Source organism: Protopterus annectens, chromosome 9.part0 (genome assembly GCF_019279795.1).
Source record: "Protopterus annectens isolate FY-2018-M chromosome 9.part0, PAN1.0, whole genome shotgun sequence".
Taxonomy (NCBI): Eukaryota; Metazoa; Chordata; order Ceratodontiformes; family Protopteridae; genus Protopterus; species Protopterus annectens.
In genome coordinates, this window is record NC_056743.1 from 428,823,601 (window position 1) to 428,843,407 (window position 19,807).

Consider the following 19,807-nt stretch of genomic DNA (forward strand, 5'->3'; position numbering starts at 1 on the left):
ATTTATGGTCTATTTGCTTGCAACTACTGTTTTTTGATTATATTGCATTGCATTATTACATAAATTTATGTATTGCCTTCCTTCTGGGGGCACCTGACATCTGGGGCAAGAAAAACTGAAGAAAATGGCGTTGGCTGGTTCTTTTATACCCCTGTCGCACTGACGTCAGGGAAGAAGCAACAACAACCGACGCTGGACCTAGACTTTGGAATTCGGCCGACCGAGGACCCGCCTGACGGCAGGAGAACCCATCTGTTATGACTGCAGCTGTATTAGCACTCAAACATCTACATTTATGGTAGGTACAAAACTGTACTTTATTTTGCCCCATTTACCATAAACACTGTAATGTGCATACTGCTTTACTTCTGCGATGATTTGGATTTCATTTGAAAGTTTTATTTTGCATTTTTACAGCAGAAACCCCAATAGATATCTACTAAACAAAGCAATGCAGTCTCACAATGAAAACAGACATAGTATTAACACTTCTCTGCCCTTGAAACTCACATGCATTGAAACAGCATTGAAACCCACATTCAAAGAAAATACATTTTGCCAGTGGCAGATAAACATTAACTTTGGACTGTTTTCAAATCATAGGCCCCTTGAACACGTAACATACACATGCCTTTTGATACACCTTCCCGATTGTATTATATTGTATTCCTTGTACAATACAGTACAGTTGTTAGGGCATTTTAAATTTATTGTTTTGAACATTTTTCCAGTAAACGATGAAACAAAATGCATGCACCAATGACAAAACTACCCACTTCAGAACATTTCCATCATAAAAGTCTACTCAACCTTCTACAGTCCACCAGTATCAGTAAATATGCACAATCTCTGAAGCAGTAAAAGTCATCTAAATTCCACATTAAAGAAATCTGTAACAATGAAGAGGTTGCTGCTAGCAAACAACTTTATATGTCTTTGTTTATTCATCTACAAATAAAGTGCCTGTTGCCCTTGAGGAATAAATTGCCTATGTTGCATGCATTAAAAAAAATGACAAGCTAGTAATATCGCAATAGGGACTGTATGGCAAACTGATAACAGGTTCATAGTTACTACTCTAGGTATCTTCACCAAAAAGGACTGCAGCATCTACCCCCTTTACAACACAGTACAGTATCAGCAATGCATTTATCTACTGTGGGAGTAGAACCCACAGCTTTCTGCATCAAAAGCAAGTACACTACCTGTTGTGCTATTAACAATGCAAGCAAACTCAGAATAATCAGCACTAAAGTTTTGTTCCCCTGCAGCTCTCGGCTCCTTGTAAAATCTACTCGACACGCAGTTGTGTCTCTGAACTTTGCAGCACAAGAAATCTGGAAAAAGACGAAATTTATGGGGGGGGGGGGGCAAAAACCAGGGACACATTTTAAACATTGCTTGTATAATGTTGGAAAGTTGCTAGAATAAAATGCTGTGTTGCCACCATACATTTCACTGCCATGTCTTTAACCCAGGGGACCCTGAGCAAAACAGTCAGAGAAACATACTACTATGCCAAATCAGCTGTTTTGTGAAAGAGAGGAAGACAAACTTAAATGGCTACCATTTAGTGAATTCAGTTCTCACCATAGCTGTCAACATCTTGGCACAAAACACCTGAACAAAGCCAATATTGGGGGAATACAGCCCCCAAACATTCAGTGAATTCAGTTCTCACCATAGATAGATCTCAACCTTAGCACAAAATATCTGGACGAAGCCAATAATGGGGGGAATACAGTCCAAAAAATAGGGACAATTTTCAAATATCCATGTTATAAACTTAGACAACTGCTAGAATAAACGTGTTTGTGTTACCATGTACTTTCTGAAAAATAAGAAGTCTGAAATTCAAATGCCTGTTATTTTTAAACATTTAACCAGGAAGCTAGTCTGACTTGGAACAAAAGACAATTTTCAGCAGAGCAGGGAGAAACTCCGGACACATCTTTGTAAGATGGGAGGACATGCAGACTCCACACAGAAAGCTCCCCAGCCAAGAATCAAACCAGAGAACCTGTAGCTGTCAGCCAGCAATGCTACCAGTGCACCACTGCACTACAGACTTTGCAAGGAAAAATGTAGATACAGAAACCACACATTTTATGAGGAACAGAACAAATATGAGGCAAAAATCTGCAAATTTTTTTTAGCAATGGTGGTGGATAGGGAATTCAGGTCCTTGCCACCTGTATCCAAGGCCTGAGTATCTCTACCACAACCATTTGTTCTCTCTAGCCACCAGTATATAGCAACTGGGGCATTACACACACACACACACACCCTTTGTCCAGCAGTATAATCCATGTCACAAAGCCTTCACCTACCTGCTGTAAAAAATGTGTTCAGCAGTATAATCCACACCTACCCATTTCACGAACGAAGCCCACAATCCAGCCAGTGACCATTTCTACACCTACCCGAAGCTATTGTCCAGCAGTATAATCCACATATGACCATTTCATGAATGAAGCCCGCGCAGAAATCCCTGCGAGAGCTCACCCCTCAGTCCTCATTCGTTCTGCCTGCAGCTGAAGCAGTCTGGAGCGCCTCTGTTTTGTGTGGTCATCACGTCACAGATTGCTGGGTATCTCCTTGTCTGTATCTGGACTGCTTATAAAGGCAGTCCGAGTTCCCCAATGTGTCTGTGCATGCGCAGAGGAGTCGGGACTTCTGATTTTTTTTTTTGTTTTTGTTTTCTTGTTTCACAGATTTTTCTTTTGTTTTTTCTAGGTGGGAGGGCTGCTGTCCAGCAGTCCTATAGCACGAGCCGCCCCTGCTGTTTACATACTACAGTAGGGCAATTGTTTAACAAGTAGGCCTTAAGAATAGTGTCCATTTTCCAGATGACAGATATTGACTTTTGCCAAGTCTGGCTCTGATAGGGGGAATAAATGGGCACATTTGGCTATCATAACTGCCCAGCTCTAATTTGGACAGCAGAGTGCTATTCCCACTGGACATGCAGGCCTCAATAGACATGCATTTTGTTTACTTGCTGGAGTGTGAGGGTCAAGTACACTATGATGGCAGCTGACAGGCAGGGGGGGTCAAGATGTTTCAGTATTTAAAAAAATAAAAAAAAAATGGGGGGCATTGTTGTGACCACCACCAGAAGAAGACTGGGGGAGATTTTTTGCCATTAAAAGTATGATAAAAGTATGATGTAAGTGAAGAAGTACCGATTGGCTAAGAATTGCTGGAGATCCATCTTCTATCTCCTTCATTCCTTCTCTGATAACTGATATAACTTCCAAAAAGCAAGGAAATCCTGTCTGAGCAAGGGCAAATTACAGATCTTCAGGAAAATAGAGTCTTTGATGTGATCTCTTCTTCTTCTTACCTTCTGAGTGTAAAGAGCTGAAATGACTATGTCTGTCAGTCAGTGTTTGAAGTTTCCCTGTTGAAAGTTCTCAATAGCAGCAGCTATAAGCATTAGCAGTCGGGTATCATTAGGTTTTTATGTGGACTTTTTTTATCTATGGTGTGTTTAATCAGTAAAATAGTAAATCACCTCCTGTTATTAGATGGTGTTTTCTTTCCTTGTAAAGCGTTGACCCAAAAATAATTTTAAAATGTGGGATGGGTTCTCTGTTGGGGGGAGATTTTTGAGAAAAGAGATCCACACTAGCGATTCTACACTCCAAGAGATTTTAAAGGTCCATCAAATTCCCTCAACTCTATAAAAAAAGAACTTGTCAACTTTTTGAATCTGTCGTATGAAATTGTAGAAACTTCAGTGTATCCCATGAGAATAGAGTTTGGAAAGGTCTTGATTTGGTTAGTTGGAAGATTAGTTTTTAGTTAAGCTGATACTCAGAGCCATACTCTTTGCATGATGAAGTGCTGTACTGACATGTTTTAACTTGGATGGCAGAAATCCTAGCACTGGGCTTAATGAACTCTTTGAGACCTTTGACTTTAAGAAGTGAACAAGTGAACTGATGTCATTAGAAAGCTGCTATCTAATAGAAACCCACCACCACTGCAGCGGAAAGTGAAGTATCCCCAGATTAATTTAGTGCCTTGCAAGAGAGATGATGTCTGAATTAATCAGAAGGTTGAGTGAGAGTTTTACATTTCAGATGGAAATAACTAGTCCTTTTATAGCCACATATAGACTGTGCCAGTGTAGGAGTGAAGGACATTAGGGGTAGTTGCTTTTCCAATGCCTCCTGCTTGGTAGTTAAGGAAGGAAAGCTATGCAAACAACTAAAGTACTGCCAAAATGCTGTTGTGGTCATTACTGACTTACAGGAAAACTTTAACTCTGGACATGCTGTGGATACAGCACTGTTTTCTATCTGAAGTCATCTGTCTTTTGCTTAACTTAGGCAAATAGAAAGCTTGTGCAATGTTTTTGTATTTTTCAAAACTTTCAGCACCTCAAACAAGTAAATGTTTATCACTAAACATAAACAAGACAGACATAAAAGTCCTAGAAGCTAAAGGTTTCATGGACTTATTTCATTGAGCCTGTCTGCAGTATGAATATTTCTGAAAAGGGCTATTTTTGTTGCTGCCTACCATATGGTTTGTGTTGTTTCCGTGAAGGTATTGAGGCAAAGAAGATCAAGCATTGTTTCAGAAGAAATTTAAGTGTTATTAACAAGGCCGCAGAATATGTTATAGTTGAACTAATAAACAAAAAATCATTGGGTATAGATAGACTCGTATGACCTTTCAATGAGACATTAGGTCAATGTGTTATCTGCCTAGGCTGATAGTAGATCAGATGGAAGTAAAGGATACCAAGGCACTTACCGGGTAAAAAACAAACAAGTAGGGAACGTTCCCCAGTACCCAGGCCAAAATCCAGCTAGTCACTATGAATACCATTTTAAGTCGCCACTGAAAAGAGACCACTGGCCTGGCGAAACTAACCTAGTCAACAAAGTACAGATAAATAAATCCATTTTTTTCTTCTAGCATGCACCTCACTTATATGTAGTTACATAGAGATTCAGTACTTTTTCAGATATTATTTTTGTTGTTTATAGTTTTTTGATTGCATCATTTTGATTGAATGCCTTCCATTTTCCTTAAGTATTGGCATATGCTCTAATGTTTCCTCCAGCAGATTAATTTAACTAGGCATTGACCCTTTTGTCCTGCTTAGCCTTCTTATAGTGATTTGCTCATTTTGTCTGCTTCTGTAGTCCCCTAACATATGCCATTACGGTTAGACTATCTTAGTGATTATGTTTGATTCTACTGACTCATGTATTACTATTGGGAAGTATCTGCATTTATTCTTAACCCCAGTGTCTATTGCCAGATATTCAATTATACAAATCTGGAGCTGGTCAAAGTCCTAGTTATACTCATTAAAATTAATTTTGACATAGTCCGTTATAGAACAACACATCCCCTTCAGAGTATGCAAAATACTTTAATCTGATATAAAAGTTAATGACCGATCCTAGCACCTTTCTTATGAGAGATTCAAGTATCCACACACAAACTGGCATGCATATACACACATGTAAAAATAAGTAGGCCCAGTGATTTCTGGACTTTGTAATTACCAGTACTCTTGGAACAAACTGTTCCCCAGCCCACCAAAGGTGTTACCTTTTTTGATCTTGTCCTCCCAAAGATTTCTCCCAGTTAGACTGTCATGCTCATCCCCCCTCCCCACTCCCTAGTCAAGTCTGAACATCGTGCTCTAAAAACTTGCTTTGTGGCCAGTGGTAACTTTACATCCAAGGAGAACTCCAAAATCAGTTGCTTACTTTTTACTGATGTTATGACAGTCGCAAATGGTATATCCCCTAGCAAACCTCCTACCTGAGACTGCTGCTTACTCCTCTAAATTTTACCCCCTCTTGGGTAGATGTATTGAGCCATCTTAACCAGTTTGATGTAAGCATTAAGGCATGTTTAAAACTAAAACTGTATGGTGGAACTATGACTTCAACAAACTGTAAGAAACTGAGAAAACTTCAAACCATTAATAAAACATGTCTACTCCATCATTATAATGGGAATTTAAGAGAGGTAGGACAGTTCCTCAAACATAGCATTAGGAAATGCAAGGCCAACTGTAAACTTAAAGTTAAAACGAATTCAAAAGACAACCATAAGGCCTTCTTCAGCTCTATTAGGAAGCTTAGAAGGAACCAAAATTTCTGCAACGAACATCTCTAATAATGCCTTCTCTGATGCCGGGGAAATTGCTAATATTCTTGGAAAGAAATTATATTCCAAGATCACAGCACCCACCATTTCCTCTCACAACTTCCTTCCCAAAAATTACTTTGGACAAAATCCTTTTGGCACTTTCCAAAAATAAAAATGTCAGTTCCTTGGGTCCTGACAGTATCCATGAATGGGTGCTGAAAAGTACTAGCTGCTAACTCGCATGAATATGTACTGAGAAGTGCTAACTGCTACCTAGCATGAATATGTGCTGAGAAGTGCGAACTGCTACCTAGCATAATATGTTCATAGGTAGGCACTAGGCTATTGCCCAAGGACCTACGTAAGCCTAGCCAACAAGGTTCCCTGGCTTACGCCACCCAAGAAAGTTATTTTACTGTGCCACTGTCGAGCAGAGACACAGAAGTGATCCTCTGGGTGCATTTCCTATTTCCCATCCACTCATCAAGATTTTTCTTGAAGAGTCCTAATGAAGAACTTTGCTTGACATAGATGGGTAGCCTGTTCCAGAGTATGGGAAGTCTCTGGGACAGGAATCTGTCCCTCCAGCATGTCCTGTTTATTGTGGTGACAAGGTTTAGGTACCTAGAGCATGTAGCTTGGAGGGATTGGGATTTCTTTAGGTGTAGCATGTCCAACAGCTCTGGGTTTGACATAGCTTTATATGTTAGGCAGAAATCACCTCGGATAGGTGATATGCTGCGGAGTAAAGCTGGAGTTTTTTGAGGCGGTCAGTGTAGGGCATTTTTTTGAGGCCAGTAATCCTTTTTGTGAGGTACTTCTGTGGCCTTTCCAGCTGCTGCAGATGTCTTGTGAGGTAAATTCCAAAAGGGGCGTTGTACTCTATAATGGGTCTAATGAGTGTTGAGTAGAGGGGAACAATGACCTCTTTTTTTCCTGGATGAGAACCCTTTTATGATGAGGTGTGCCACATAGAAGGACTTCCTGACTACTGTGGCAATGTGACTATCAAAGGAGAGACTACTGTCCACCTGGGTCCCAAGGTCTCTTATCACGCATTCGGTGTTAAGTAGATTGCTGCCTATGTGGTAGTTCATGGGTACAGAGTTTTTACCAAAGGGATGACACTGCACTTTTTGGCATTGAGCTTGAGGCCATGGCTCTGACACCAGGCATCTGTCTCAGTGAGGCCCTTCTGTAGGATGTCCACATCATTTGGGGACTTGACTATGGCTCCTAGTTTGCAGTCATCTGCGAACTTCATTAGCCAGAGGCCTTCTGTGTTAGCCTGTACTTCAGAGAAGTAGATACCAAACAGGAGAGGTCCCAGGATGGAACCCTGTGGTACTCAACTTGTCACTGCTTTGAGGTCGGATTTGGAGTCTGCAACTTTTACAGTCAGTGAGCCAGTTGGCAACCCATCTTGTGACATAGGGATTTATACCTAGTTTAGTGAGTTTAGCTATAATCTCAGAATGAGGGATGGTGTTGAAAGCCTTGGCAAGGTCAAGATAGGCTGTGCAAACCACCTTATCCTCATCTACGGCTTTGGTGACTGCCTCAAAGAAGTTGCTTCAGGTTCAGGAGGCATGATCTGCCTTTCACAAACCTGAACTGGGTGAGATCCAGCGTTTGGAGGTTACCACTGTCTTTGTTTATGAGTTCCATGATGATACGTTCCATGGCCTTGCAGACCAGGCTTGTCAGGCTAATAGAGCAATAGTTCCTGGGATCAGTGGTGGCTTCCCCTTTGTGGAGTGGGATAACTGTTGCTGTGCGCCATTCAGTGGGCACAAAGCCTGATGCGAGACTATTATTGAACATGGTGCTTAAGTGGGGAGCCAGTTCGTTCTGAAGTTCATGTAAAACGCAGCCTGGGATGTTGTCCGGTCCCATGGATGCTGTGTTTTTGGCTTTAGAGTGCAGCTTTTACCTGCGATTACAGGGACTCTGCATTCTTCCTGTATAGATATAGGCCCTTTGGGGGGTAAAGTTAGCACTGAACCAATCTGCCAGGATGTTGGCAATATCAGTTGGTTCTGTAATTTCCGTGCCTTTGTGCTGTAACTCACAGCAGATCTGGGTGCTGCCATTGAGATTCTTGACATAGCTATAGAATGCTTTGTGGTTGTCCTTGGAATTAGTGGCGATTTTGTTTTCATAGCTAGCTTTGGAAGATCTTATAAGGGATCTCAGCTTCTTCCTGAGGCTGACCAGGGAGCTCCTCCACTCATGGGATTTTACTCTCTTTTGCAACAGTTTCTTCCTTCTGTTGTACAGTTTGTTTATGGCAGGGGACCACCAGATTGGCTTCCTTTTTTTGGAGGATAGTGTCTTGGTTCTCTTTGGGATAGCACAATCCATGCACTCATGTAAGTGCTTATACAGTGCATTTGTGTAGGATTCAGCAGTTGTAACTGTATTGTCCATCTGCATGGGTGTCATGAAGTTTACCACTTCTGTCTTAAGAAACATGAAGTTGGCTATGGAGAATTTTTTTACTGTGGTTTCCTTAATGGGGGGTGGGGGCGGGATGTGGATGTCAAGGGTGGTTAGCTTATGGTTGGATCGGACCAACGAGGAGTTGACTTCAGGTGTGGAACACCAGTCACTCATGTTGGTAATGACTAGTTCTATTATATTGTTGCCTTGGTGGGGGTGTGGATAAGTTGATCTACGGCATTGGAGTTTATGAATTCCAGAAAGCATTGCACTAAGGAGTTGGTACACGCGTAGTTTTCCCAGTTAATGGTGGGGTAGTTGAAGTTGCCCATTATTAGGGTGTTTGGTTGAAATCTAATATTTTCCAGTACATCAAGAAAAGAGGAGTGGGAATCCTGGGGCATGGTGGGGGATCTCTAGCAAGCTACAATTTGGATTGCAGTTTTGCCCAGAGTTAGTTGCACTTGGATAACCTCGGATGCATTATGCTGAGCAACTAGCCTGGAGGTGTGGATATCCTTAATGAATATGGACACACACCTCCGCCTTCGGTGTTTCGGTCCAGGTTACATGGCCGAAAAGTGTGGTATGAGTTATAGCCTGGTAGTGCAGGGGTGCTCTCTGGAACCTTGAACCAGGTAACAACAGAAAAAACAAATCAACCAGAAATAAAAAAAACAGGTCTCAGTCACTGAACAGATATCGATGTTCTCCATTTTAAGGAGTGCCTCGAGTGAGTGCATTTTGAGATTTAGACTTCTAGCATTGAGTAGCATTACCCTCAGTTTTTGCTTGCCTGTTCCTGTTATGGTGGTGAATTTGTTATTTGAACCTTGCCTAAAAAAGGCACTATAAGGGCAGCAAGAGCCTTAGCCAGTATCCGGAATCCCAGGGGTTGAGTGGCATACGGAGTCTGTGGGCTATATGTCATTTGGGTTGTGTTGGGGGATGGAGGTTGCTTGCGTTTCTGCTTTGGAGGTCTCTGTTGCTTAGACAGATTATTATTGAGAGCCTCCGTGAATGTTTTTGTGTTACTATGTGTGGATTTTGGTGGTGTAGATTTAGTGAGACTATGTGATGAGTGTGGTGTGGTGCAAGTGTTTACCTTCTCCTCATGACTATCAAGTTCAGTCTTGGTTGGTGAGAGCTTTACCTCCAGTTTGGCTAGATAAGTGCATCTCTCACAGGTTGTAGTGTTGGGTGGTAGGAGGAGAGGGTTGTCTGTGTACATGAAGTAATTTCTACATTGCTCCAGTATGCCCAGATTCATCAGATAGACAGGAGAGAACACTGGGAGCTGACCCTTGGACATGCCTGAATAAAAAAAAAACTATTTCCCTCTAGATAAGTGAGGAAAGTGAGTACAAGAGCTATTTTTCTCTAAGCAAGTGAGGAAAGTAAGTACAAAAACTGTTTTCCTCTAGGTAATGAGGAAGGTTGAGTGCTGTAGTAATTAGTAGCTTATTTAGTGCTTACAAGTTCTGAACAAGTGCTGAGCATGAATAAGCAAATTTAAGTGCTAAAACTAAGAATCTGTATCTGCACTAGATGAGTTACAGGACAGAAACAAGTGCAAATGCAGGCTTTCAAATCAGAAAGTTGAGAGAGATGGAAGATTGCCCAAATGGCCAATAACTACAATTTCTGGGCCAGAACCACTCCTTATGTGGTAGACAAGTTACCTAGTGCTTACCACTCCCACTGATAAGCTAGAAGGCTTCCCTCCAACACAGAAAGGCATGGGGGGCTCAGAAGCTTACATACAGTCCTGGATACAGCAAATCTGTATCTGGAATACTAGTTACAGGAAAGGTAGGAAACAGGCTTACAGTTTTTTTTTTACAGAAAAGTAGCAAAAACAGTAGTAAAAACAATTCACACACAGTGGAAGTTGTGCTGAGAAGTGCTAACTGCTACCTAGCATGCATGTGTGCTGAGAAGTGCTAACTGCTACCTCGCATGAATGTGTGCTGAGAAGTGCTAACTGCTACCTAGCATGAATATCTGCTGAGAAGTGCTAACTGCTACCTCACATGAATATGTGCTGAGAAGTGCTAACTGCTACCTAGCACAAATGTGTGCTGAGAAGTGCAAACTGCTACCTCACATGAATATGTGCTGAGAAGTGCTAACTGCTACCTCGCATGAATGTGTGCTGAGAAGTGCTAACTGCTACCTCACATGAATATGTGCTGAGAAGTGCTAACTGCTACCTTGCATGAATGTGTGCTGAGAAGTGCTAACTGCTACCTAGCATGAATGTGTGCTGAGACGTGCTAACTGCTACGTAGCATGAATGTGTGTGAAGTGCTAACTGCTACCTAGCATGAATATGTGCTAAGAAGTGCTAACTGCTACCTAGCGTGAATATGTGCTGAGAAGTGCTGCTACCTAGCATGAATGTGTGCTGAGAAGTGCCAACTGCTACCTAGCGTGAATATGTGCTGAGCAGTGCTGCTCCCTAGCATGAATGCGTGCTGAGAAGTGCTAACTGCTACCTAGCAAAACCCCTCCATCCACCCTTCAACTTCAGTTTTTCCACTGGTTACGTCTTCAAAGTGTGCAGTAGAGCTGTTGTGATGTCCTTGTACTAAGGTTGTTTTCCCTATTAATCCTAAAAATCACAGGCCTAATATTCTCACTGGTCTTATTTGCAAGGCTATGAAATATATTATAGTTGAACTAATGAATACAGTGCCATTTTAGCAGAGTCCATCTGATAGACATTAAACCTAGTAACTTCTAATATGGAACAATAGTGAGGTGCTACTCTTTGCCAGGAGTCTTAACAAAAAATGCCTCAGCTTGAGGTCCTTCTGCAACACATTCATGTATGAATCATTACAGAAACCTGGCTTCAAAGCAGTGAAAGCAACTATCTCCATTCCTGGGTATAATACTGATCATGTCTTTAGACCCACTGGCAATTGTGGGGGGGTATCAGTATTTGTCAAGGGTATAATTACCTCACAACAGGTTTCTTGGGATACCACATTTGAAGTGCTAGAAGTCCAAAGCACCATAAATAAGGCTGATTACCACTCCTTACCTAGCTACGAAACACCATCTGTGTCCACTTCGGAGTATCATGTCCATCTTAATGCATTAGCTGAAATTCACAGTAAACCCAAGATCTTTCTATTGGGGGATTTCAACTATCCATCAGTAAACTGGCTGAACTACACTGCCAGTGGTCAGCATGCTCAGTGCTTCCTTGACATTATAAATGCTACCTCTCTTTCACAAATAGTTAACCATCCTAGTAGGGGCTCCAATATCCTGGATCTAGTCCTCACAAATAACATGCAGCTCTGTATGTATAATCATGTCTTGTTAAATCAGAAAATACTTTAGTGACCTTTTCCTATAAAACCAAGGGGTACTGTCCCTGTAAATATCTCTGTGTTTAGGGACTTCTCAAAAACAAACTGTCTTCAATTACTTGACAAATAAATTCTGCTGTAATCCTTCTCTGAAGGATCCTATTCCTAAAGATGCTACCTATGTGTCTGACTTCTGCCAATTAAGTAGTTGTATTGATAAGGCAGTCCCTTTCTGCAACAGATATAATGAGAACTTTAAAAACAAACACTTGTGGTGAAATAACCATATAAATAAGTGACATAACATGAAAGAAGCTGGTTAATGCCTATAAGAGGTCTCATTTTAACTACTTTAACAGCACACTTAAGCAAACTAACAACAAGCTTAAGGAAACCATTAGGAAGCTCAAAGCTATGAACTTAAAATAGTTATTAAAATAAAAAAAACATATTGCAAATCTTTCTTTAACTATGTCAGAAAGTTAAGAACTATCACCAAACAACGTTCAGAGCTCTTCCACAATACTACACTCTCTGACTCCAAGGAAATCGCTAATATCCTGCTTAACAAATGTAGTGCAAATTTTACTCCACCCACAGTTATAGCCATCCCACAGGTTCCACAATCCCAGCCATCTCCTTTAACTATTACGGAGCAAGTTCACTCAGTCCCCTCAAACATTTAGAATACTTCATCCGTGAGCCCTGATAACATACCAGTTTGCCTGTTTATTAGTGCTAAATGTGTTTTTTTCTGAAACTCTACTTAACTTCTTTAATCTAAGCCTCTTCACTGGTTACATTCCTGAAGTTTGTAAAATGGCTATTGTAATGCCATTATACAAGCATGACCGAACCATGGACCCTGGTAACTATGGTCCCATTAGTCTCACTAGCATCATATGTACAGCTATGGAGTGCATTATGTCAGACTTCATTAATGTTGTTGCTGTTGTGTCTTTTGGCTTTTCCTGGTTAGGGGTCGCCACAGCGAAACTCTGGTCCGCTAATGATTGGCAGTAGATTTTTACGTGCCGAGTTGCCAGCCCTGACACACAACCTTCAACGAAGGTACGCCCATTCAAGTATGTCTCCACAAAGAAGAAGCTGTAGCTGAGAATCGAACAGGACAACATCTTACTGTAAGGCGACAATGCTACTGCAGCACTACCACCAAAAATCTCTTAACCCTGGACCCTTTGGCTTTGTGAAAGGAAGGTCCTGGCTCTTTAACTTCATTAATTTCTTTAAAAAGTAACAGCGTGTACAGTGGTTCTACAAACATATACAACAATCTAGACATTGCCAAGGTCTGGTTGTCTGAAAGAACCCATGTATTTACAGTACAGTGGTATACAACAAAGCTCAGTTTTGGGCCCTGTCCTGTCTGGCATACATTTCCCAGACCTTCGGGACAGCACTCCTGGCCTATAGATAACTAAATTTGGAGATGACTATAAATTGAATGCCGTTGTTCAATCGTCATCTGACTGACAGTCACTCCAACACAGCTTAGACCATATTAATAAATTGGTACAAGGACTATATTCTCAAATTAAATGTACAAAAGTGAGGCATAGTTCATTCATTTTGTTAAACAAAACAGTTTCACTTAATATGTAGGAGATGCTCCCCTCCATGGTAAGGAATCTGGGTACTTTTGTGGATAACTCCTTATCATTTGACCATCATGTCTCCAAAGTAGTTCAGAAAGCCTTTTAGCTGGTCCATCTGCTTTCCAAAGACATCTCCAGTACAGCCAAAGAAGTCTTAATTCCCTTTTACTCGTATCTTATTAGACACATTATTGGATATAGTGCACGTTTTGTTTCCACAAGAGAATTTACCAGTGAGAGCAGTATTTTGGATTTTTTGACATTATTGGATATAATGCACGTTTTAGCATGCCACACAACTTGAAAGACCTCATAGATTCATAACTAAAAGAATCAGATCAGTGGCCTCAAAAATCTTAGTTATCAGGAGAGACTGGCAGCCTTTTCTCTGTGCTCACATCAGACTATTACAGACTCCTCCATGGAGATCTATGTCTACCCTTTCACGCCATGAAAGATCCAACCTTAGTTGATCTTTATCCCTTCACAGAACCAATGATACATCAAAAACTCAATTAAAGGAACTAACCCTATATTTCTCAGACATTCAGGTCAGCATTTCTGGCCTATGGTTATCTAAAACAACTCTTAACTGGGTGTTGTTATTCAATCTTTAACTGATTCACAGTAGTTCCAACATGGGTTAGACCATGTTAATAACTGATGCAAGGACAATGGTCTCAAGTTAAATGTGAAAAATGTAGTCGATTTTGGTAAACAAAACAGTTTCACTTACCATATAGGAGATGTACACCTCCAGACACCATTGTGGGGCAGCTAGGCATTCTTGTTGACAACTACTTATGTTCAGAAAGCCTTTTATCTGGCCAGTGTAATTTCTAAAGGCATCTCCAGTAGATCCAAATAAGTTTTAAATCCCCTTATCAGACCCCTTACTGAATATAATGCACTGTTTGGCATGTATTTGCCTAAACATATCACACAACTTGAGAGAAACTTAATAGAGATTCATAACTAAAAGGATTAATGGCCTCAAAAATCTTAGCTGTCAGGATGGACTGGCAGTTCCTTCTCTGTATTCAGTCTCTTACAGGCAGCTCCATGGAGATCTGTGTCAAGCTTTGTAAACTCTGAAAAATCCAACCCTGTTAGACCTCCTATTCCTTCACAGAACTAATGGTTCCTCAAATACTTGGTTAAAGGAAATAAACCTTTATCAGCAGATAAATAACACACGTTAGTGTGATAGATTCATATTCCAATGTATCCCTCACCTCTGGGACAAACTTCTAGTATATGTCAAGCAGAGTAACACCCTTGCTGCCTTCAAGGTAAACTAGATAATTGGAGGGGCAGCCTGAAATTCTTTCCCAGTTTGTCTTGTCTTACGTTCATGAGGTAAGAGTAAACTTTTGAATAGTGCATTTTTAGCTAGGCTTGAACTGGTGTGTAGACTTACTGTCTAGTACTTTCTTATGAATCTATGATATATGCCAACTTGTAGCTCCTGCAGACTGATTGTCTAGTCCTTACTTATGAATCTATGATATATGCCATCTTGTAGCTCCTGCAGACTGATTGTCTAGTCCTTACTTATGAATCTATGATATATGCCATCTTGTAGCTCCTGCAGACTGATTGTCTAGTCCTTACTTATGAATCTATGATATATGCCATCTTGTAGCTCCTGCAGACTGATTGTCTAGTCCTTACTTATGAATCTATGATATGCTGTTTAATGCTAATTTACAGTGAAAATTGTATAATATGTTGGAGCTTTTCTCCCCGGGCCTCCGCTGAAAAAGGGCTCTTCATCTCAGTTGAACAATCCCAGTCAACAAATGTAAAATAAAATAAATAGTAAATGTGATCTTATAGCTCTGGATACACACCAGTTCAGCTTTGTAAAAGACAGATCATGCAAGCTTAACCTGACTGAGCTCTTCAAAAGAGCTACTGAGGCTATGAATATGAGGCAAACCATCTGGACCTTGCCAGGGCCTTTAACAGTATCACCCCATTCTTGGATTATTTATCCACTCTCCTAAATCATCATTAATCCATTTATAGCTTCCTGGATAGGTAGTTAGCTGTTTGACAGAATGCATACTGTTTAAGGTCACCACCACCAATGTCCCTTAGGGCCCTGATCTGGGCCCCTATCTCTTTTACATATCAGCTTTCATGTCAGATAAATACCATTCTAATCATCATTCTCCAGCAGGAATTACTGAATAAATGCTCTAATGTTGAACCACCACTGATGTCCCTTAGGGCCCTGATCTGGGCCCATATCTCTTTTACATAACAGCTTTCATGTCAGGTAAATCCCATTCTGATCATCATTCTCCAGCAGAAGTTACTGAATAAATGCTCCATTGTTGATAATGTGCTTATCCTCAATGATTTAGGATCACTGCTAGTCAACAAGCAGATGACATTCCACACAGTTATCTAGGACTCTGGTACCTACGGTGATAGGAAGTGCTTAGGAAATTCTTCTTCCTAGTCCATTGTATCCTTCATTGGGTCTCCTCAAGCTGTAGGGAAGTTATAGTCCCTGTTTATTCCTTCCTTATTATGTCTAGATATACATTACTAAGCATCTGAACCAACTTGAGAGACCTTAACAATTTGTCCTCAAAAAGATCTCGGGTCTCATTATCCTTGGCTGATAGAATACAAGCCCTGTCCCTGTATTCAGTGTCCCACAAACCCTTGAGCAGTAATCTTAGTTTAGTCTTATATGCAATAAAAGACCCACCACTGTTTAAACTCCTCCACCTAAATAGAATCAGTAGTACATTAAACACACACAGTAGGCACCTAAATATATACTGCCACATCAACAATAGCAGATGGAGCAACAGGTACTGAACATAACATGTACCCCATTTCTGGAAAAAGCTGCCCTTGCCTGTCAGGCAAGAGTATTTCTCTAGCAATTGGTCATTGGATGAATGTTATCACAAATCTTCATTTGGGATATATGTGCAAAATCTGCATACTGGAGGCCTTTGTCCATCTTGGGGTGATGTAATCCACTTAATGTCCATTCTGGGGTGATGTCGATAAGCTTCTTGATTATCTCCTTTACTATAATCTTTGAAAGATGTTGTGAACCTATGAACCTCTGTAAAGCACTTGTCTTAGGATGTTAACTTGTGTTTCTGTGATATAGTTCATTAGAAATAACTATCTTGGTTGCGGTATGTTTTATTTTGTTCATTAGAAGTAACTGTATTGGTATTTATATGTTATCTGCTGTGAGTACATTCTCGTTATGTTTTATAATTTTTGTAGTTCGCATAATGTATCACTTTATCTTCATGTTCTTTGGTGCAGTTTTCTGTCTGTGAATCGTTCCACCCTAAAAGTCTGTTACAAACCCGATTGTCAGATTACAAATAAACACACAAATAGTTTTAGTAATGTGTATGAATTATTTGACTACATTTTTTTTTATTAATGTTTCAGGTCGTTACTGTGGTCAGAAGATTCCTAATTCAATAATTTCTACAGACAGCCGACTCTGGATCGAGTTCCGAAGTAGCAGTAACTGGGTGGGAAAAGGATTCGCTGCAGTGTATGAAGGTATGGAATATCTCACAATCTCCATTCCTGTTTTTTCCCACCTTCCCCTTCCCATTTTGTTGCTAAACCAGTCATCAGTTAATTTATTGAATATGTGTGAAGCTGGACTTTTAGATTTTGTAATATTATTCGCTAGATGACCCAGGCAGCACACTGAACTTGTAGAGGTTCTAGATTCCTGGCTGGGATGGGGGGGCTGTATCTGGCCATCTGGTTGGTGTGCTAGTGAAAGGAACAGACTTTTTGTTTTGTATTATTTTTGCTTTCATTTGTAGAACTGGGGGGAGGGGGAGGCACACTTGTTGAGGCAGCTATGCTTCTGCTAGTACCCACTGCTTTACTGAAGTATCCAGTTTAGCTAAGATGTAAGAGTGTTCGGCTGTGAATTGTCCACTTAATCATGTTGAATTTACACACAGATTAACATAATTTATCATAGCCTTTCTAGATGTAAAACATAAAAATATTGTTTTTTTTCCCACGGCCAAACCTTCCCTTCACCCCACCATTTAGAATACTTTGCCCCCCCCTCCCCACACACACACACACACCTCCATACTAAATCCACAGTTACACACTTGTGGAGAAGAGCAGTATAACGACTGAATCCTCACCGGCACTACAAAAGCAGCAGTTCCATCAGTGGTTTTACGACTGTGAATCCTCACCAGCACTACAAAAACAGCAGTACCATCAGTGGTTTTACGACTGTGAATCCTCACCAGCACTACAAAAGCAGCAGTACCATCAGTGGTTTTACAACTTGAATCCTCATCGGCACTACAAAAAAAGCAGTACCATCAGTGGTTTTACGACTGTGAATCCTCACCAGCACTACAAAAGCAGCAGTACCATCAGTGGTTTTACGACTGAATCCTCACCAACACCTGCCTGGTGCCGGGTTTCACCAAATCATGCATGCACTTAAGCCTTGCAGCAACAAGTACCGTTATGACTCTGTCATAGCTCATGTTGGTGTGAAAGACCTGAGATGTACCACACTGGACTATATAAAGATAGACATGTTTGAGCTTCCTGAATATGTGTCCAAGGCAGGTATGTCCCTAGCCTTGAGCAGGATGCTACCCTCACCTAGAATAATGCCACAGTATGAACAAAAAGTTATTGATTTCAGTAATTGGCTTAGTTTTTGGTGTCATTCCAAGGGGATACAGTTCCTGTCTGCCTGGGAAGCCATGGTCGACAAACCTTGCTGCTTTTCCAGAGATGGTTTGCATCTGACACCCCTAGGCTTTCGGCTTCTAGCAAAGGCTCTTGCCTCCCCTATATTTCCTTTTTTAGTAAGGTCTTGAAAACAACATTACTGACATTAAATTAACCAATCAGAACAAAAGAAGGATCATGCTGCTAAATGCTTGGAGCTTAAACCAAAAACTGCACTCCATGGGAGTCATTAGAAAGTGTAGATGTCTGTGCAGTCAGAGAAACCTGGTTTAAGGCCTCAGAGAGAGTGTCTTCCATACCTTTAGACCGCAAAATGAGCATGTGAAAACCAAAGGAGGTGGTGTTTCAATTGATATTAGAGATAAATTCACCTCCCATCTCCAGGTCCAGGTTATAGTGGGTAAGACCCCCATTCAAGTCCTAGCCAGTTATAAATCCCCCTCCATGGGTCACGATGCCCATGAAGCTTACTTCACCAAACTGAAGACGATACAAATTTTACCGAACACACTGGTTATGGGGGATTTCAATTATCCCACCATCAACAGGAAACCTTCTCTAGCCCAAACTTGCTAGCACAAAAGTTCCTTGACTTTGTGAATTCAAATGCCCTGGAGCAAATTGTCCATACCCTGACAAGAGGAATGAACATCCTAGATCTGGTCCTCACCAGCATGTCAAACAGATGCCCTGCTGCAACTGTTGGACCCTCATTAGTTAAAACTGACCAGACATCAGTCACCTTTGAACTGACACTAACACCAAAACTCACAAATGGTGAAATCAGACTAAAAAACTTCACCAAGGCAAACTGTACCCTCATAGGTGAAGGTATAAATGCATTCCAAGCCTTACCCCAAGCTGAAATTGGTAAGTACGCCCAAGCTTACACTAAACCCTGTACAATCACTTGCATAAGTGTATAAACTTGACCATACCAGACAGAATCAAAGCTAGAGCCACACTTAAAAACAAGCTGCCATGGTGGACATCCAGCATCAACAAACTACAATAAATAAAAAAAAGTTGCTGTCCAAGAAAACAGACAAGGACCGAACAATGGAAAAGCACCCTCCTCAGCCTTAACAGGCAAATAAGATAACTTGTCAAATCCTCCAAGAGCTCCTTTGAGAGAAACCTAGCAAGTACAGCCAAGGATAACCATAAGGTCTTTTACAGCTACATACATAACCTAAAGGGCAGGACCCAAGCATGTGCAGTACTAGTGGCCAACGGTATCACACACACTGACCCCACAGAGATAGCAAACCTGCTAGCAGATAGGGTTGATGAAAATTTCACTCCCTTATCCCCTCCTAACTTACAACAAACCCTTCCCCCAACCCCCCCCCCCACCTTACATATCTGAAGAGCAGGTCCTCAAAGCCCTGTCCAAAGCAAAGAATGTGGCCTCTATGAGACCAGATGACATCCCAGGCTGTCTTCCAAGCAGGCTAAAACATGAACTAGTATCACCACTAAGTACCCTTTTCAGTCATAGCTTAACCACAGGCTTTGTTCCTGTGAAATGGAGAACAGCTACAGTTATTCCCCTCCACA

At 41.0% G+C, this 19,807-nt stretch overlaps 1 protein-coding gene across 1 annotated transcript in view; it reads left to right on the forward strand.

Annotated features, from left to right (window-relative positions):
• BMP1 (bone morphogenetic protein 1) overlaps positions 1-19,807 on the forward strand; it is a 1,811,822-nt gene that overhangs the window by 1,422,077 nt on the left and 369,938 nt on the right. Inside the window, exon 10 of the mRNA XM_044082969.1 lies at positions 16,946-17,062. Within this exon, the coding sequence (XP_043938904.1) occupies positions 16,946-17,062 (117 nt within the window). The remainder of the gene's footprint in view (positions 1-16,945; positions 17,063-19,807) is intronic.